Genomic DNA, 21,182 nt, shown 5'->3' on the forward strand with positions numbered 1-21,182 from the left:
TTTATTTTTCTGGAATCCATGTAGCTTATTATATTCTTTGTAAAGACTATACTGAAATTACAACATGCCTTGTAATTACAATGGTACAAGTAACTACTGTATGGTATGTGACTGTCTTGTGATGGATGTTTCCCCATTATTGATGATTTGAGACTAGGTATTTATATGTGTGCATTTTATGACAGTGTGTACATCTTATGACAAGTGTGTACATCTTACCACAAATAATCTCCTTATGATTACATAAGGTTCAAAAACAATAACCCAGTAGTAGATGAACACCCAGTAGTAAATGAACATCTTGGTTTAAAACCCTCAAAGTATTATCCTTTTATATTTTTTTTGTGGGTTTGTTTTTAATACAAAACAAACACACCACCTTCAGGAGAGCAAAAAGAGGGAAAATAAAAACTATTCATTCTGTAACCATGATGTGCAATAAGCAGAGCCGCACCTTAGTGATGGACAATCCAAACAATAAGATCTTCATGCTAAAAAAAAGGTTTCGTTATAGTTAAGAGACAAAATGGCATTCCACTGTCCATTATTGAAGGTAATCACATGAGAGAAAGTAAAACAAAATCCATACACAATGAATGAATGAATGAATGAATTGAAAACAGATAAAATGCAAAACAGAAAAAAACAGGCATAACAAAACAATGTTTGAAAAGGAGTGGGGTGAAATGTAAACTTTTAAACTCCTAGCCCCTCTGTGAATCCATCAATATGTTATCTCCCTAAAACAGAACCTTACATATAGGCAACCCAGTTTGACCATAACTTAGTCAATCTTTCCCTTTTGTATTTCTATTAACTATATCTGTCCGAGCCTCTATTGTAAAAGGGTCAGGAAGCAACCAATGCCTGGTGATGGATTTTTTTTTACATGCCAATATCAAAATACCAAACATACATTTACTTTACTTGAGAAATTCCTTTTTTTTTTAATACCTAAAATATTACAGTATCCACTGCATCTTGGAGGCAAATTTCTCACCGCTACAATTGTTTGACTGCTTTTGTTACTAGTTACTACAGACTTTGTGATTATGATGTATAAAGCTACCGAGCAGCACATAAAGTAATTCATATCAGCCCCACATGGATACATTAATGTTTTACTACTTCTGCATAATGAGTACTTTTACGTTGTCAATTGTCGTTATTGCCAATACTTGAATAATTATACTCATTTAACCTTCTGAACGCAGGACTTTTATTTGTAAGAGAGAATTCAACATTATGGTATTGCTACATTTATTTAAGTTAAAAAGAAAAGTGTTTGAAGTTTTGAATGTCTGCACCACAAGCATTGTTTCCATCACTCCAAATGGATCCCAGAGGAAAATGTTCATATGCAAATGTATTTGTAATAAAGTTGCTGGTGCAAAAGCTGTATGTGTTGTCTTTGACAATATTAAAGAAGTCGAAGACGAATTAGAGAAGTCGATGTGTGTAATAATAAAAGTACTGCAGGTCTCTACCGTACTTTACTGTAATGATGTAGTAATTGTACTTTACTGTAATGATGTAGTAATTGTTTGTTTCTATTTTTTATTTGAATGCAAGATTAGACAACGTTATTAATGTTATAGTAACAAAGTAATGTCAGTTTAAAGGAAATTGTAGTTATGATTAATTCTGTAGTCATCATAATAATTACAAATAATTATGAATTCAGATATACATTCTCAAAAACCATAACTCGTGCAGAGTTAATAGTCACTATTCAAAAAGTCCCAGACACAAATTCTGCATCAGATATAACATTTGTATAATAAAAATGTGTTTATTTGTCCTGCTCTTCATACCCTAACTTTTGTTCCAACAATTGGATGGTAATTTGCTTACACTGTTTCAAAGGACAGTACAGACTTGGTAAATTGGCTATTTTTTCCAAAATGTAAAAGAAATATATATTTGGAAAATGGTTTTAAGTAAAGTACACATGATTAGAACATGCTTAAACATTGGACAATTAAGGTCTAATATTTCTACACTTGCTGCTACACAACCTGTATATCCAGTCATTTTAGGGAATCAAGAAGTTGAAGGATAAAGGTCTGATAATGATGTACCGTGCATGTTGTATGTCATGTATACTTTACATTGCTTAAGACCATTTTTCAATGATATACATATTTTTTTAACATTTTGGACAAAATAGCGAATTTTACATCGAGGTGCCCAGATGTCCCTAGTGCCACCTATGCTGTATATGTTATCAGTGGTTATAAGGCTGTGGTTCTCAACCTTTTCAGACCCCCCCAAAATAATCATATTTGAACTCGGGATTCCCACCCTGACAAGCATTTTGGAATTGTAGGAGTTGAGGCATCACATTTAGTTTGACTCGGTTCCACAGATAAAGATTGTGAAAATAGCCGATCTACAAGCTCAGCTCTTTTCAAAGTGTTTGCCTCTTTCTTATATTATTTGACAATATGGGAAATGTTAGATCAGTTTTTATAGTATAGTTTGTTGATTACTTGGGATGCAGCCTTTTTCTTTACTTTATTTTTTCTTTTAGGTCTTAAAAGTCATTAAATTGTCACTTCACTGTCATCTTGGCCCAAATCCCAAGATTCTTGGGAGTGGGGACCCCCCACAAATCATGTGGGGTCCCGCCTGGCGGTCCCGACCCACAGGTTGAGAACCACTGTAGGGGGTGGACCCAGGCCACTGTCGCGAGATTAACGTGCAAGCTCTCGCGAAATCAAGTGACCTGTCAAAAACGCAAATGACTTCAGACAATCAGATAGCAGACAGTGTGTTGTTCTCGAGGAAGACATGATGTCTCAGAACCGCTCTGTATCAGAACAACCACAACTCCTGCGTTAATTCACCTGAAGGAAGGCAAGGCAAGGCAAGCAGCAGCAGCAGAGTGGAGAGAAGTTTAGATTTGCTGCCCTTCACACCCATGATTGCGGGGAGGACTATTTAACTATTTTCACCACAGACGATCAGAATGGTCCTGAAACAATGTCGCCCACGGATTAAACCTTCTGCTTATTTATGGCGTGATCTTAAACACAGATCGGAGCCCTCAGCAGCATCAAACCTACTGAAGACAGGTCTGACTGTGAATCCATGGACACATTGTGTCCTCAACACTGCTGCTGCTGATGCAAGAAGACAAGCATCTGGACACAAGTTCAAGTACACCTGTTTATGTGTGAGAGGTACGATCTGGAGTCTCTTCTAACGTTATTTCATTGTAATCGTTCTTCGTTTAAATAACTAAAACAACTCATGAAAACTTTAGAGACAAGCTCCTTCCCTAGCCTGATACATGAACTTACTGATGAACTTTAACCTGGCGTTTGAACTTTTTTTATTTACAACCCGTACATCTACATAAAGGTTCAGATTTCAAATATAAAGTACTTACCCCATGGCCACGGATGTTGCAATGCTGTACGGGTCCTCAGAAATACCCTTATCTTCCGTATTGTTCAATAAAAAGCATTTAACTCCGATCAGTGGCCATTTCTTCCGTATTTTCCCCATATGTTTTCAAGTAAGCGAACCTATCGGTTGGCAGGTGTATTGCACTCTGATACATTATAACTCTATGAGAAAATAGCCACCGATCGGATTAAAATGCTTTTTATTGAACAATACGGAACAGACGGGTACTTCTGAGGGCCCGTAGATAATTGTAACATCCATGGCCATGGGGTAAGCACTTTATATTTGAAATTTGAAAGTCTATGTAGATGTACGGGCCGTAAATGGAGAAAGTGCAAACACCAGGTTTGAAGTTCATCCATGACGGTCGTGACAGACGACCGCCGTGTGATCCATGGCTAGCGCCTACCCTAAGGCTTGCCGAATTGTGCGACCCCAGGCGTCGCTGTTTTGCTGTCAAGAGATAGCACGTTGTGACCGCCAAAAAGTGCTAGTTATTTTCCACAATGCATCACCATTTTCACACAAATGCCATCACATTAATAATGGGACCTGATTGTTGTAGCAATAAATAATGTTCAGGTTCATTTAGATAAGCCTACCCAAAACTTAATGTAAAGACAAGTGACTGACACTAAAAGTTAATTTACAGTATGTTTCATTAGGTTTTGGGGTAGAGAGAGAACTTTGTTACTATAATCTGCTGTAGACAGAAGGAAAAAAACACACGCTCTGTTGAGTAATTTTCAAATATACAATTCAGAATATGCGAATATGTAGCATAAATAAATATTTGACAATTACTCAGAATTATGTTGTTTCTTTCTGTTATCTAACTCCATAGTGTGACATATTGACCCACCATGTTGTCATTAGGGATACAGACCGTCATTAGTACCAACTACTGCCCAGATCTCTACAATGTTTACATAATATGCTACAGACAACAGTGCTTTATATTTTCTGCTGTGTCAGTGGAAATTTGACACTGCATTCACTGTAGTATATTAATATATCACCTTTTATCCAAGGTGCTTTACAATGTGCATTAAACTCACACACCCAGTGATGGAAGAAGTACTCACATTTTGTACTTAAAGTAAAAGTATCAATAATATATTATTGAAAATAGCCGATCTATAAGCTCACAAACGCAAGTGCCGATCTACAAGCTCACAACGCCACGTGTTGTGAGCTTGTAGATCGGCAATTTTTAAATAGCCAAAGTATATATAGGGCTGAAGTGGTTAATGTACGTTTTGTAATAATAATCAAAATCTACAAAGTAACTAGTAACCAAAGTTTTCAAATAATTGTAGTGGTGTAAAAGTACAATATCTCTGAGATGTAGTGGAGTTGAAGTAATATTATTAAAATTGGAGATACTCCAGTAAAGTAAAAAATACCCCAAAATTGTACTTCTTGTGGTTCTTGAGTAAAGGTACTTAGTTACTATCCACAACTGCACACACAAACGGCGGAGATAACCATGCAAGGGCACCAACCTGCTCATCGGTAGCAGTTAGGGGTTCAGTCTTGCTCAAGGACACTTGGACCTAACCCAGGGGAGCGGGGGATCGAATGGAGAACCTTTCGATTCCCAAGCAGCTGTTCTACAACTTGAGCCATTGCAATTTGCAATAACAATTTAGGCATTTACTGTAGCAGACGCCTTTAATCCACAGCGATTTACAAGGTAAACACGAGGTAATACATCAAATGCATAGAAATAGTAATCTAGTATCATAGGTAAACCAAGAACATATCATCAGTCTAAACAGTATAATATCAAAAAATGAAACTATACAATTACAAACTATAGGATCCCAGGTCTACAAATGAACTTGGCATCTGTCTACATAACATCCTATCTAAATTACATTTTAACCTTTCCATAAGCCTGCAAGGTTGTCTAGGCTACGGCAAGTGTTTCGGGCTAAGGTAGAGTCTTAAGAGGTGAGTCTTCAGATTACTATTGCAGTTCTAACTTCAATAGGGAGTTGGTTCCACAGTCTGGGAGCCAGAAGGGAGAAGAGTCTGGGACGTGTGGAGCGTTGTCTCATATGTTTTAGGGAAGGTTCTTCTGACAGCTTCCCTGTGTTAGCTGATCTGAGTGAGCGTTGCCGCTCCATGTAGACTACAGCTCTGCTGTTGTGCTTTTTTATGCAAAGGCTGAAAATACCTGTTTTCATATTGTTGTTGTCGGGCAGAAACCTCTTATCTCCATATTTTAACTTTTTGTGTTACTTGATCATACTGCAGCATCACATAAATAAATAAATGCTTCAAAAGTAGTAGATCTGCAATCTCGAAACGTTGCACAAAGCGATGTGTTTTGAGCTAGGTCTGCTACTTTTGATGCTTTTGATCGGACTTTTGATAGGACATGATGAGGTTTCCACCTGACAGAGACGGTATGTCAGTGATTCTCCATTCATCCGACATTCACAGCATTAATTTTGTTATTCCGGTGATTTTTCAAGGTAATGCCTTCAAATATTAGGGCAGCCTAAATCTGGTATTTAAAGTTGAACAGTAGTCTTAATTTTCGTCTTGTTTTGCTTGATTTCAGAGCTGTGCACCTCTGTCAGAGCCCTGCAATACGATATGAGGGCAGACATGCCACAGTCTGCAGGCCGGAAACTCTTCTTTGACACGCATGCAGTGGTTCGACTCCTTGAAGAAAATGGTTTGGATCACAGCTATTTGTTTTATTATTTTATTTTATTGACTTTATTTATTCAGGGAAGACCGTTGAGAGCAAGCTCTCTTTTGCAAGGATGCCAAACATAGTACAACATGATCACAATATATACTGTACAGAAAACTGGTTGATCCTGCCAGTAGCATATGCTTGTCTCAAAGATTAAGCCATGCATGTCTAAGTACAAACGGCTTGTACAGTGAAACTTCTTTATCTCATACAAATTTAGATAAAGTGCAATATAATGAGCAACATTAAACACATCGCAATGCGGATAAATAAGGGCTACGCAAAGTAGGTGCAGTATGTAATACATCCTCAAGTAGTACCCTAATTGTCTCTATAGAGACTAATCGATCCAGTTTCAGAGTCCTGTAGTTTGTTCACTGTATCCCACCGCTTTAACACTGACACACACACACACACACACACACACACACACACACACACACACACACACACACACACACACACACACACACACACACACACACACACACACACACACACACACACACACACACACACACACACACACACACACACACGCTGTTTAATATTAATCTTGAAAATCCTTTTCTTCCCCTCTTTGAATAGGTTTCAGCGCCCAACAGGCTGAGATAATTGTCCAGGTTCTTGTGAACACAACCCACTCCAACATGGATGCCATTTATAGTGACATGGTGACTAAAGTGCAACAGGTGAGACCAACTCTATCAACTCCTATCTACATTCAATGAAAGATTAGTGCCACAAGTCTCCTGTTCTGTATGTTCCCTAGTTACACACCCAATAAATGTGCAGATGTTATGAGGAAATATAGTGTATCAATTTAATTATAATAATGCATGTATTTATATTAATAAAAACACAACATGGAGTTACAAAGTTGTGATCATATTATGATAATCACAACAGCAAGATAAAAACACCATTAGGTTATGTTATAATATCATTGCTGTCGGGCAGAAACATCTTATCTCCCTATTTTACCGTATTGTGTTTTTTCGTAAATTAACACCTTACTTGTTAATACTACAGCGTCACACAAAATAATCAAAAGTAGCAGATCTACAAGCTCGAAACGTTTTGAGCTTGTAGATCTGTATAACTTTTGAATTTGAATCCTGAAACGTAACATATTTGGACGTATGAGGTTTCCACCCGACAGAGACAATATACAAATTCATGAAGCAGCCTGTGAAGTGGGTCTTAATTAGGGATTATTGTGATTTGACAGGAGATCATGTTGCAGAGGATCATGTCTCAGATAACATCTGTAAAGAAGGACATGATTATCCTGGAGAAGAGTGAGTTTTCTGCTTTGCTCGCAGAGAATGAGGTGAGTGTTGATGTGAAGCGGCTGCCCAAAATAGGGACACCAGGTTGAAAGTGGTTAAATTAACATTCAGGGTTTTACAGTGTACTATATCGGCTTCATACCGTTGCTGTCGGGCAGAAACCTCCTATCTCCATATTCTAACTACTACAGCGTCACACAAAAGCAGCAAAAGTAGCAGATCTGCAAGCTGGTGCTGCGTTTTGAGCTTGTAGATCTGCTACTTTTGCTATTTTTGAATTTGAATCCTGAAAAGTAACTGTTTTGGACATAATGAGGTTTCCACCCGACAGAGATGATACACTGAAGCACCTTGATTTTGCTACTATCGATGATTAGGTTGTCAATTACAGCATTATGTACCTTCCTCCCAGAAAGTAAAGATACAACTGATGCAGCTGAAGATTCAGTTAGCTGTAAGTATTCACTCTGATCCACTACGAGAATCACAGCTCTTGTCTATGGTCACCGAACGCACATATCGTTGCTGTCTGGCAGAAACCTCTTATCTCCATATTCTAACTATTTGAGTTTTTTCTTAAATTAACGCCCAACTTGATCATACTACAGCGTCACACAAAAGCATCAAAACGTAGCAGATCCACAAGCTCGAAACGTGGCACGAAGCGACGCATTTTGAGCTTGTAGATCTGCTACGTTTGCTATTTTTGAATTTGAACCGTGAAAAGTAACCGTTTTGTTCATATGAGGTTTCCACCCGACAGAGATGATATGCTGCTTTGGAACAATACAGGATTTGGAATACATGTTTGCAATTGTGCTGAAAGTGTCCCTCTTGTTCCCCATTGAAGGATGTAATGAATAAGATACGTTCAGACACAATGTTGGACATGAATATGGAGAAAAGTCGTGTGAAGGAAATGGTAAGTTTCAAAACCACTGGAGTATTGACTGAATGGTGAGTGATTGAAGACAGTGTAGTTGAAGCAGAAGACAGTGAAAAACAAAGCTTTAAACAAATCTAGAGACATTTTATTTTATTATTATATTTCAGCTCAGTAATATTTGTATAATATAACATTTCCCTTCCTAATAATACTATGTGTTGGAGATGCAACGGCTCTTCTGTGAATTGTTATACAAATCTACTACTACAGTAACAAATATAATTGACCTGTGCCAGTATTTGTGGCTGACTGTGTTTGCTTTTAGAATAGAAACTACACCTAAGATAAGCTGTTCTACTGTATTGTTCTTTGTGAATAAAAGTATATAGCTTTATCAATTTTACATACAATAAAGCTCATAAAGATAACTTGCATAGCAAGGTCGCTGAGGAGGATACTGTATGTTACTATTTATTTCAGAACTGCTTCCGCCTCGGTGACCGCAATGTTCCTGGGTTTTTTACTTTCTTTTTCTCCCCCAGAGAGTAGAACATGAAAAGAGGCTTCTGGAGACCAGATCAGATATAATGGAAATGGTTTGTACAGACGGCTGAATATTTTCACCCACAATTTCATTTTCATTTCATTTTCACTATCTTTATTTGGTGTGAAGGCACACACTTTCTACAAGGTCAACACTTTTCACTTACCAGACCAAACAGAATTGCTTTTGAAAAGTTAAAATAATTCTGTGGAGTACCAGTAAAACCTAATTATGAGCAGAGTTTCTTGATTGCGGGCGGGCTCTTTTGTGAGTTTGTTTTTTACAGCCCACTTTCCAGGAAAGGCGATGTGTATTTAAAAAGGTATAAGGCTAGATTTATGGATGTTAGCTTATGTAGATAGTCCTGTATTTGCACTCATGCCTGCAAATATTCAGTGACGAGAAAGAGCATCGGTAACGCATGCAACATGTCGTATTCTGTTGTGGTTAAAACGTTTTATTTTTAGTGCATGTTTTGACGCTTTAAACTGTAGTAGTACATAAGCTGACATCCGTAGGCTGGGTGTTATGTAAATCAGTATCACAATTATTTTAAACTTTTGTCTTGATTACAATTAATGAACGATAATTTTCACTGTTTTTGCACACCATTCATAACTTATACTACACTACTAAATACTGTATACTACAGGGCTTAAGTGGTTAATCAGACTAATTTAGTTGATTAGAACAAATCTATTAGAATTTTTTTCATGTCGATTTATTTTATTAAGAAGTAATACAAATGTTTATTTTAAATCACAAAAAGCCCTGCTTCTCGATAATCCGATAAACCTACATGAGCAAGATTAAGTCGGTTATTGGTTCTAAATTTCGGTTTCAATATATTTCGTTAATTGCCCAGCCATAGCACATCGATCACTACTTCCCAGTAACCAGGCATGCAATGCTCATTTGGTATGTTCTTGCACTCTATTTCAATGACGTGACGCTCATGTTAATTCGCTAGGTGTGAGTCGGGAGCCTTTGAAAAGTTTGTTGAGGTGCGAATTTAAAGTAGTTTTAAATCTATGCGTGTGCCTGCGTGTGCTCCTGGTCAAATAGGCTCCGGCACGGCGTGCAAGGCCGTCCAGTGAGCATTGCACCCCTGCCAGTAACTCATACCACCTTGTGACAAAACCCTCCGCCCACAAAAAAACAACTGAACACTCCCTTTAATGGATTAAGAAATTAGGTTAAACCCTTTGTATGCTGTTGACTTTGACCATGCCCTAATTATATAACACAATCAGGTTTATTTAAGAATATACATTGGTTTCTAAGTCTGCTGTCAGCAAAAGTCTGTTTATGATGTCTATATATCCATTTGTGCCTTTTTGAAGACTTCAGAACAAGATCGTCATATAACTCAGACCAACATGAAAATAGATACTGAGGTGGCTGGTTTGAAAACCATGTTGGAATCTCACAAACTGGACACCATCAAATACCTTGCAGGTAAGAAACGGTACACAATACACATTCATCATTATCGTCTGGAATCAGCCATGATCTTTTTTAAAAGAAATGTAATGAATGTATGTATATTACTATTTAATATAAAAAGCAGTGATGTGCTCACTTTTTATTAACCACGTCCCTGTTCGGGCATGTCATTATGGGCAGAAATGTGAACTATGAAACCTTTTTTTTTAAATAAATACATTTTCATTAAAAAAAATGGGAGCTTATGTGGTTAAATATAATTGACTGGATATGTTTCCATCCCAATGCTAAATGTTAAATATGAAAGTAAGTGAAATGAATGTTTATGTCTCTTCCTTCAGGTTCAGTATTCACTTGTCTCACCGTGGTGCTGGGTTTCTATCGCATTTGGATGTGATGGAAAACTATGACGATGATGACGATCACATTGGTCACGTCATGGTGTGCTCCCGTCAGACCATCCACTTGTTATGAGACCCCCACGCCTCTGTCACACATGTCTGTTGCATGTTCACTTTTGTCACATGGTGAATGAATTGGTTCTGGGACTCTGTAGTAGTCTCATCACAGTGCAAGCCTGGCTAGTTGCATGTAGGGGTTGGGATGCGAAACCGGAGGAACCAGAGGAACCGGACTCAACATTGAGGAACCAGGAATTGGTTCCATCACAATTTGGAACCGTTCCCGGAACCGTTTTTATCACACTGGCAGAGCTGGTATGTGGACTTCATGTCTGCTATACAATTACAATACCTGTGGTTCTCAAACTTTATGATTTCAAGGACCACCATAACTCTGAGAGTGTACAAATTGTACACTCTCAGAGTTATAGGCTTGTAAGGGTCAATTTTAGAACCCCCTCAAGGAACCCTGAGGGTCCTTGGACCCGCTCTTTAAGAACCACTGCACTAAACCACTTTAATTTTATAGACATTCATCTCTAGCTGCAACTTATTATGTCCTGCCTGGAATTCGAACCCAGGTCCCCTGTTGCTAAATTTCTGCTGTTACGCTATAACAGACAGCACTTTTAGGCAGAGCATAAGTTGCAATTTGAGCTTCGCGAAATACCACTTGCCAACCAGTAGTGGTCCTACCCCGACGACAGGGTCTAAATGTCTCGTAGTCTATCATACTGATAGGTCAAAATTACATTTTATTCACACAAAAAAAGTTTTGCCGGTGTTGAAAGAAGTTGGAACTACATTGTTTAACTAAGTTATTGTGACGTATTTTGCATGTTTATTGTGCAAGAAGTAATCAACCAGGAATGTTCAAACTTGGAGAGGAGGCAGTTTTAGAAGGACTAGGTGAAGCACAGAAGGGGAATGAATAATGAGAGAACATTCTGGGAGTATAGATTTGTGTTGTTAGAAAGGGTAAAATTAAACTATGCAAATGGCCATTATTAACCAACCATATTACCTCAATGCACCTTTAAAGCTCCATGGTGTGATATGTAGCCCCGGCCTACAGATAAACAAAGGGAACTACGCTAAGTTGTTGTGTTTGAAAACAAAACCTGTCCTCGCCTGAGGCACATTCCCCGGCCTCCCCAGCCGTTGTCTATCAAAGACCTTCACACGCACATAACGTACTATGGCAGCCAAAGTGGGGCAAAATGTGTTACTACAATTCTATACAGTTATTAGTCCTCTTGCACTGGGAAATGTCATAGTAGGACGCATGGGGTGAGCACGTTTGAAAACGGTCAAAAAATACTAAAACTATTTTTGTTTTAACTTTTAACTGATATCAGGTTTTCTTGGACTTATTAAATAATATTACTTCGTATTACCTCCAGAAATAATTGCTAATGCTGAATCTGACCCCCCTTCCCCCCTTAACCACTTAAATCCAATTTTACAGTTCATCGTATGATGTTTTTTATGGTGGTATGAAGTTTTTTTTATGGTGGAATTTTTACCTATAATGACATGACCAAAATAGGGATGCCATATTAAAAGTGGTTAAACACACGTTTATTGAATTCTTTGAATGATCTTCGTATCTTTCTGGTGGTGTGGTTTGGTTTGAGAAATGTACTGCAATAATTATAACAGTCCCAGATTTGGTGCTTTCCATGTTGATTTTACACAAAACAATAAATGCAAAAAAAAAAATCCAATTTTGCAGTCAATTGTTTTCATGTTGGCTCATTCATTACACACATGTCATTACACACACATACTTATTTTTTTTATGACTTAAGAATTCACTGTGCTGTATATATATATACATATATTTTTTTTCCGTACAATATGAATAGTGCGTCTTGTCAACCTGGATGCTACAATTTGGCCCAATTAAGAAATTACTACTTTTTGTTTGCCCATACAGATATCAATAATATCTTCTCTTTAAATACCTTATCCCGCTTTCATTTATTTATTTAGTCATTTTCAAGCACCATCATTGTTTATCTCAACTTTCATCCACCTGTTGTTTTTTTTTACTTAAGTAAAAATATCAATACTGCAATATAGAAATACTCTGTACAAGTAAAAGTCCGGAATTACCTAAATTAAAAGTACTAATTATGCAGAATGTCCCATTTCAAGTTTTCAAATGTATAAAGATCTTTTGAAAATAAGCAGATCTACAAGCTCACAATGCGTCGAATCGAGCTTGTAGATCTGCTATTTTCAAAAGGCCAAAATGTATAAAGGGCTGAAGTGGTTAATGTATGTTTTGTAATAATAATCAAAATCTTTAAAGTAACTAAACTAATGTGTTCAAATAAATGTAGTGGAGTAAAAGTACAATAGTTGGATCCGAGATGTAGTGGAGTAAAATACTCAAGTAAAGTACAAATACCTCAAAATTGTACTTAAGTACAGTAGTGTAAATCACTGCTAAAGACAAATGAACTGGTCTTGAGAAGACTAAATGAGTGTTTTTAATCACTGCTGTCACCATGTGGCCAATGCACGAATTGCAGGTTTATGATGATTCCCAGTCAGCATCCCTGTGCTTCTCTGAGCTAGCTAGGGCAGTAGGGCTTACTTATTCTTTCCAGTGGTGTAATGGAAATGAGTACATTTACTCAAGTACTGTACTAAGTACAATTTTGAGATATTCTTACTTTACTGGGGTACTTCCAGTTTTCCGTACTTTTAATTCTACTCCACTACATCTCAGAGGCAAATATTGTACTTTTACTCCACTACAATTATTTGAAAACTTTGATTATTATTACAAAACATAGATTAACCACTTCAGCCCTTCACTATATATACAGATGTGACGCGTTGTGAGCTTGTAGATCTGCTATCTTCAAAAGATTATTATACATTTGAAAACTTGTGAAACGGGACATTTTGCACAATGAGTACTTTTACTCAAGTAAATTTAGAATTCCAGACTTTAACATGTAACACAGTATATTTCTACATTGCAGTACAAAATGTGAGTAGATCTTCCACCATAGGCCTTTTGCTGTTTTGCACAATGCTCGAATAAAGCGCTATAGCTCTCCTGTCCGCTAGGCGGCGGTAGTGAATTATCACAACTCTTACAAAACTCAAACCGGATATTTACATCCAGGTTGGTGTCAGCGTTGCCATGTCGGCTTATTGTAAGCGAGTTTCCAGTAAAGTCGCTTATAAATATTGGTAGTCTAAAGTGTTTGCTTATTTGGGCTTGTTTCCTAATGTTGTTTAAACCAGTGATTCTCAAACAGTCAAGGACGCCCCAAATTAATTTGTATTTGTCTGTGGACCCCCATTTGAAAATACGTTATGCCAGGGACCCCCTACACACGTTTTAAGTTTTTAAAATGTTTCAAAGATATTCCACATTTGTCACTTTTTTTTTTACAATATATATTTTTTTTAAATAGCAGATCTACAAGCTGTTAGTCTGCTATTTTCAAATAACCGACCTAAGCCTAAACTGTTTCTTTTGGGCTTGTTTTCTGGCCTTGTTCATAGACCCGGTTGCTTATTTATCTCGCAAAATGTGGCAACACTGGTTGGTGTACGTGACGCAATGATGTGATGACTGACCAGCACGTGTGTTCTTACTAAACTAACGAAATGGATGGTTAAATAACAGCTATTATAACACTTTGATCACTATATTAACTAACACCACATGTTGCTGGTTATACAACTAACGTTCCTCTGAAGACTGGTGCTTAATGACGGCATGTTAAAGAGCTGTGGAGCCTGATGACATCTACTCTGCTTCAACACAGTGAGGTACAAACATCATCTGTTGACTGTATCATAGCGGATCTATTTATTTCATGGACCCCATAACTCTGAGAGTGAACGATTGCGGGTCCGTTTGGTTCCATTTGTAGACCTACTAGACACGAGAACCCTAGCCTTGGATCAAGACTGTCATAGATGTATTTTATCGATTTTTACATATGCATATCTATGATAGTCTTGGGCTGCACCCCCCAGGCTGTCCTGCACTTTCACCAGTAAAGCCCGTATTTCTCCGAACATTTACAAATGCAAAATACAAGGTGCTTACCCGGTTGCCCCAAATGTTAACTTGCCCTGCGGAGTCTTTGTGCAATGTATTAGTCCGTATTATTCAATAGATTTGTGTTTTAATCCCGTCTGTGCCTGAACGCCATTCCCCCCCCCTCGTTTACTTCCTTTGAGTGTCCATTGAGTGTAATTCCGGACTTCACCGGATGCGCCCCGTCGCTACCGCCCATTGATGAATACAGGGAATTTCCGACACAGACGGGATTACAATTAAAACCCATAAATATTGAAACATTTGGATGAGAATACAGGTGCCGAATGTTGAGTCACCATCCCGTGCTACAGTGTCAGCACTTTATATATTTTTGTTTGTACATGTACGGAGATATACTGGCTTTCCGAGCGGATGTCCAGTGACTATTGGGGGTGAAGCCCAAGACTATGATACGAAAGTAAAAGTCAGACTCGATAAAATACATCTATGATAGTCTTGATCCAATTAAGGAGAGATCTGTCAGTGGAATAAGGTTGGATTCGATTTTTTTGTGTTTTAGGATCCGTTATGGAGGGCATCTGCTGTAAATGTAAACATTGTACACTGGATGCTAATAATGCACCTATAGTTCATGAGTGATTGGATTATAATTTAAAATGTAAATGGGGAATGGTCCCACTTCCCCTCCCCCCAAAACAGGCTGAGTTCTCTCAAGTTCTTCCCCCAAATACAGGCCCAGTTCTCTCACGGGCCCAGTTCCCCTGATGGCAATGTTACAACACTTTTTTTTAACCTTTATTATTTACCCAGGGAAGGTTCTCTGAGATCAAATTCTCATTTTCAGGAACGCCCTGCTTCACTCTCACATGATATGTTGGATTTTCTTATCAGAAAGTGACTAAGGACATTTTTGCATTGTGTTTTGTGACTTTTTAACTTAGCCTGCCCTCTTTGTGATAATTTTATTGTATTTAACAGCGATAAACTCGCCAATATTGCACCTCTACGGACAGCTTGGTTTATCCTCTTTGTATCTGCAAACCTGTGGTTTCAATAAACTCTGAAGCGTTCGAAGTGTTCTTCTTTTGCTGTGTTTTACACAGGAAAAAGTTGGATATTTGTGAAACCAAAGGCTTACAAAGAGGAAGATCCAATGTGGTGTGATATTGGTTGAGTTTACTGTAATTAAAATCAGATTTAGGAGTTGTATCTCTCATGAAGTCTTTGGAGGGAATTGTGATTTTAAAAGGTCACATTACAATGCAAACGTCCTCTGAGTAGCTTGCAGCAAGGATTTTTTTTTCTTTTTTCCCCGAAACTGATCATGAATTTACTTCATGTCATTTGTCATTTAATTCTGTGTCATTCCCAATGTATTTCTACAGCCTCCTGTTTGAGATCCAACCATGGCTGATGCATTCAGCAGCAGCTCGGAGGCAGTTCTTCAGCGTGTGCTGGATGCAACGGTAGAGAGGAACGTTCCATTGGAAAGCCTGGAAGAGGTTTATCAGATTAAGAAGACCTGTGAGTTCATCCGTCACAATCAGTACAAAAAGGTAGGCACATGTGGATGTGTACCGGGAAAATGCACTGTGTTCAATAGTGAAATGCAGGATTTGATAATGAGCTAAAGCAAACAGTCCAGTAAACGTTAAGTGTGTTAAAGCATTTCTCTTGTATTCTCAGGCCTGACATTAAGGTCAAAATGTTTTAATGTTCTATAGATTATATTACACTAAAGTTGTTAAGTTTTGCCTCAAATATACTTCTATTCTTTCGATACAGCATTTTTATAAATGACTTGATTTCACATAAATCCTCCCTATAGGTTGCCCTGCAGTTTCCTGATGAGTTACTGGTTTATTCAGTAGCAATAGCCGACGAGATTGAGAAGGAAACCCAAGCCAAAATGTACATACTCGGAGACACGTCCTATGGCAGGTAACAGCAACAAGCACTCACACCATGACTGCTATTCCACTTCCATGTAGTTAGAAAGCGTTGGTTCCATGCACTGTCTATGGCGGGGAGCCCCTCTACTGCGGCAGGAGGCTGAGCCAGCAAACGTGGTACGAAAAAGTTGAACTTTGCTCAATTTATTTGCTGAGGTTTGTGTCGAGACAAAGCGGTAGCCAACCAGTATCGCGCTGTGGTCTGAAGTAGGCGTTGACTAGGTGGTCACGCAAAGGTGACGTCAGTGTTTGCAGTTGTTTTCTCTGAATCCATTTAGACCTGAGGCCGATTCTAAACACGCCTTCTAAATCCTGACCAAAGTTTTCTGAAAAACTTTGTATTCAAAAATGTTAAAAAACGAATGTTGCTATATACTGTATATAGCAACAACTACAGGCTTGAAAGGTATAATAACGTACAGGTGTTCCAGGTCTAAATGATAGGAAAACCTCTATCGCTGTTGGTGTGAATTCATTACTGACCCAAATACTACTATTTCATTGTATATTTTTGGGTGATATTTCATATTATAGCTTTGGTTCTATTGCCATAAGCTCACTGGTATTATTCACACTATTGCCTGTTTACATTGATAAAGCCAGTTTGTGCCCCCGCGTGGAAAACTTCAGACTGAGGCACGTTTTAGTGAGTCTCTTCACACATACAGCATTTAGGCTGTAAATATCCACTTTCATCCTGGTGTCCCTATTTTGGGCATGTCATTATAGGCAGACATCTGGTTAACAATACAGCAAAAGCAAAGGTAAACAAAAGTAAATGGAGCATAACTGCAGATGAAGCAGCCATTCACCTCTCCTGTTCCGTTCTGGGCCAGTTGCTGCGTGGATGAAGTGGCTGCGGAACACGTCGGAGCGGACTGCATCGTGCACTACGGCAGGGCGTGCCTCAGCCCCTCCAGAAGGCTGCCGCTGATGTACGTCTTTGAGAAAAGACCTGTGGACCTAGATAAGTGCGTCTCGTCCTTCAAAGACCTCTATCCCGACACGCAGAGTCACGTCATAGTCCTGTATGATGTGAATTACGCCCACATTATCGGTAAGATGCTCCAAAATAAAGAAGAAGTCTGCTTTTTCACCTGATGTCTTTAGGTTGTTTGAATGAGACAGGCCTAGAATGTGATATTAATTACAACTAGAATGAGGAATTGCTACAAATATTTATAAGTGGAAGACATAACAATGTCACTGGTATGTGGTTAAAATACAATTAACAGGTTGTTATTGTATGTTCTTTTTCAAGAGTTGTTTCAGTTTGTATGCATGGCTTATCTTTACAGTGTTTAGTAGGCTGATAGACAGTCACATTTACTCTAGTATGTCACTGTTTAAACAAAGGGAGTTTGGTTCACCACATTTTAGGTTTGTAACATAGTTCTTTAAGCTGTGAACTCAATATAATACAGTGACTTCTTTTGCTCAGATGATCTCCTCGCCCTCCTGACCCGAGAGTATCCGAACGTCGTCGCCTCAGCGCTCCTCGTGGACGGGGAACAGTGCTACAGCCCTGGACGGACGCAAAGTCAACATGAAACCCGTGTTTCGGGTCAAAGCGACGGTGAGGTCGTTTGCCAGTTCGGCAGGCGCTTCGCCTTGAAAAGCGGCATGAGCATAAAGGATTACGGCATGTTCTTCATCGGCGTGGAAGGCACAGCCTTAAGGAACTTCATGATGACGTGGAACGGCTGTTCTTTTTGTTCCTTCGACCCGTCATCGGCGACGGGCCGCGCGGAGTCGGTGAGTATCAACCGGGCCTTGATGAAGCGCTATTACGCCATAGAAAGAGCCAAAGACGCCAACGTGGTGGGCATTCTAGTCGGCACGCTGGGCGTGGCGGACTACCTCACCATCATCCAGCAGCTGAAGGAGACCATCCACAGAGCGGGCAAGAAGAGCTACTTGTTTGCTATGGGGAAACTCAACGTGGCCAAGCTGGCCAACTTCCTGGAGATTGACCTTTATGTGTTGATTGCTTGCCCCGAGAACACCCTGTTGGACTCCAGTGAGTTCTACAAGCCAGTGGTCACGCCGTTTGAAATGGAGGTGGCCTGCAACAAGCACAGGGAGTGGTCAGAGGAGTATGTGACAGACTTTCGCCACCTGCTGCCAGGTTAGATTGGGGTTAACCACTTAAACCCTACACACTGCTATTTCATTTTATGCTGTTTTTCTATGATGACATTCTCAAAATAGTAATGTCAGGTTGAAAGTGTTAAACGGCCTCAACTCTTATGTTGCATTTTGGGGTTGGGGTGAAAGTACCACATTTATTTATATTTGGTTGTATGATGGTGTCGATCGCTGAATGTAACCAATGCTCGGAGAGCAGCACTGCCCCATGATGAAGTATAAGGAGGCTTTATTCCCGTTTAATATGTTAACCAGAAATGTATACTGTGCATCAGAAAGATGCTGAGCCAAAGCTGCCTCTTTAGTTCGAGTAGTTGAACACACTGGTTCCCAACCCCTGGTATTATTGCTTTTCTATCATACCAGGTACTTGATTGCATTCTCCTTGTGACCTTCTCATTCTGTCTAGTCAGGATGTAGGTAGACATGGCAAAGTATAACAATTAACTACCTGGGAACATAGATTACCAGGGGTATATTCACTAGGAAGTATGATATCAAAGTGCCTGAATTATACTTGATTGTGTGCCGTGTTGCACACCAAAAATAGCTGAACTACAAGCTCACAACGCGTCGCATCCCGACCCAATATGAACTTGTTTATAATTTGTGTGTGAAACCAGGCTTTTAGCCTTGTATTCAAGTATTCATTCTCTCTCTCTAGGTGGGCTGAGTCATGTTCCCTTGGCCAGTGAGGAAGAGGAGTGCGATGATACCGATGTGTCACTGATCACTGGAGCGCTCCGAACGCGACTCAACATCCTCAGCGGGCCCCCGCCTCGGCCATCTGACGCCTCGGTGGTCCTGAGGAACCCCACGCTCACTGTGGCCAACACTAACTCTGCAGGTACAGTGGAGCAGCGCTGCTGCATGCATGTATTAAAAAAACTAAAAACAACGGTTTTGAAAATATATATATATATATTTTATATATATATATATATATTTTTGGACAAAGCATACATTATTTCAAGGCATTGTTAAAATTTATGTTGTTTTCTTTTTCTGTTTTGCAGCTTCCTTCCTGGCCGGTCGTAGCTGGCAGGGTTTAGAACAGAAGCTCGGAGAGACACCTGTGTTGAAAGCAGCAGAAGGGAGGAGAGGCATAGCTATTGCTTATGAAGAGGAGGGGACATCCTGATGAGCATTTAACAGCAATTTACCCACAATGCTTTCTGTATTTAAGCAGCATAGCTTGTAGTCCAACACCCACTTCACTGTAACTCAAGGAGCCTATGCCAAATTTTACACGGAAGTGCGTTCCCCATCAGCAGCAGATCTGATCAGGTTTACTAAAGACATCTGTATCTGGGCTACCGTTACATTTTAAGTAAAATAAATTAGACAGTTTCAGACCCCCTGCTCCCCCAATTCTGTACTATAGCAAAGGGGAAGATAACAGATCGGGCTACATAGCTTATGATTACTGCTATTAGTTGTAAATGATCCATGGCAGTGTCAAGTTAAGTTAAGTCAAGGGAGGTTTGGAGCTTTATGGAAAGATCACCTCACAATTTTATACTGCAAAGCCAGCTATAATCATGCACAAAATGTCACTACTTCTGCATAATGTACATTTAATGCAAGATACAAGATTTACATCCTGTCCACTCAAACGTAATCTGCACCAGTGTTTCTACACAAAAAAACTGTGTTCAATCATACACTTAGTGAAAGGTGCAATTTGCAAGGGCCAGATCATGGTTTGGGTCAGCTGCGGTTTTTGATTGAAGTAATCCAAGAACAGCTTTAATCATTATGTACTCTATACTGATTTTATGAATAATATAAAACAGTTTATGTCTGTCAGTTTTGATGAACACATGTTCTTATCATCAGTTCATCACCGTTGTCTTACTGTGTTGTACTCTCCACAGAATAAGGCACTTTTACTCTTAACTCACCAACATAACAATAAAAACCTGACTAAAAATACTTCTCAAAGCTTTACTGTATGAATTTATTAGCATCTGAGATCTTCAGAGAATAGCGGTAATGCACAGAAATAATTGACGCAAGATAGAGGACAGTAGACCCCTTCACAATGACCTCTTGTCATGACACTACTTAAGTAGTAGTTGTCTGGAAGGTCATTAGATACATTAGATACTCTTGTTGAGTGCAGCCCAGGTTGCCCTTGCTCTTGAATGTGTACATGTACTGTATGTAGACATATTTATATTTATTTATATATTTATTTTCACTATGTTCCTGCATAAAAAATGAAATGTATTACATCTCAACCCTACAACAGTGTTGCACAAAAGTAGCAAAAATAGATCTACAAGCTCACAACATGTTGCATCGTCATTCGTAGCTTGTAGATCTGCTATTTTTTTGCTATTTT

At 38.9% G+C, this 21,182-nt stretch overlaps 2 protein-coding genes across 2 annotated transcripts; both read left to right on the top strand.

Annotated features, from left to right (window-relative positions):
• Positions 1-2,753: 2,753 nt before the first annotated feature.
• Positions 2,754-12,274, top strand: mcur1 (mitochondrial calcium uniporter regulator 1). Its single transcript, XM_084048309.1, has 9 exons — positions 2,754-3,185; positions 5,987-6,103; positions 6,716-6,819; positions 7,359-7,460; positions 7,832-7,873; positions 8,270-8,341; positions 8,848-8,901; positions 10,193-10,307; positions 10,637-12,274. The coding sequence occupies exons 1-9, from the start codon at positions 2,972-2,974 to the stop codon at positions 10,690-10,692; spliced, it is 876 nt and encodes a 291-aa protein (XP_083904435.1). The 5' UTR covers positions 2,754-2,971; the 3' UTR covers positions 10,693-12,274.
• Positions 12,275-14,282: 2,008 nt separating this feature from the next.
• Positions 14,283-20,891, top strand: dph2 (diphthamide biosynthesis 2). Its single transcript, XM_084048394.1, has 7 exons — positions 14,283-14,497; positions 16,121-16,291; positions 16,564-16,676; positions 17,524-17,744; positions 18,129-18,815; positions 19,500-19,682; positions 19,852-20,891. Exons 2-7 carry the CDS (start codon positions 16,142-16,144, stop codon positions 19,974-19,976), a joined length of 1,479 nt encoding a protein of 492 aa, XP_083904520.1. The 5' UTR covers positions 14,283-14,497; positions 16,121-16,141; the 3' UTR covers positions 19,977-20,891.
• The last annotated feature ends 291 nt before the right edge of the window (positions 20,892-21,182 follow it).

This window comes from Gymnoscopelus microlampas (assembly GCF_963454915.1).
Source record: "Gymnoscopelus microlampas genome assembly, chromosome: 22".
NCBI classification, from domain to species: Eukaryota; Metazoa; Chordata; class Actinopteri; order Myctophiformes; family Myctophidae; genus Gymnoscopelus; species Gymnoscopelus microlampas.

Excerpts from the sequence above, each read along its gene's own strand:
- dph2 (XM_084048394.1), top strand. The coding sequence starts at position 16,142 with ATGGCTGATGCATTCAGCAGCAGCTCGGAGGCAGTTCTTCAGCGTGTG. Across the intron at positions 16,677-17,523 it reads GGAGACACGTCCTATGGCAG|TTGCTGCGTGGATGAAGTGG; the intron begins GTAACAGCAACA and ends GTTCTGGGCCAG. Across the intron at positions 18,816-19,499 it reads CTTTCGCCACCTGCTGCCAG|GTGGGCTGAGTCATGTTCCC; the intron begins GTTAGATTGGGG and ends CTCTCTCTCTAG.
- mcur1 (XM_084048309.1), top strand. The coding sequence starts at position 2,972 with ATGGTCCTGAAACAATGTCGCCCACGGATTAAACCTTCTGCTTATTTA. Across the intron at positions 6,820-7,358 it reads TGGTGACTAAAGTGCAACAG|GAGATCATGTTGCAGAGGAT; the intron begins GTGAGACCAACT and ends GTGATTTGACAG. Across the intron at positions 8,342-8,847 it reads AAAGTCGTGTGAAGGAAATG|AGAGTAGAACATGAAAAGAG; the intron begins GTAAGTTTCAAA and ends TTTCTCCCCCAG.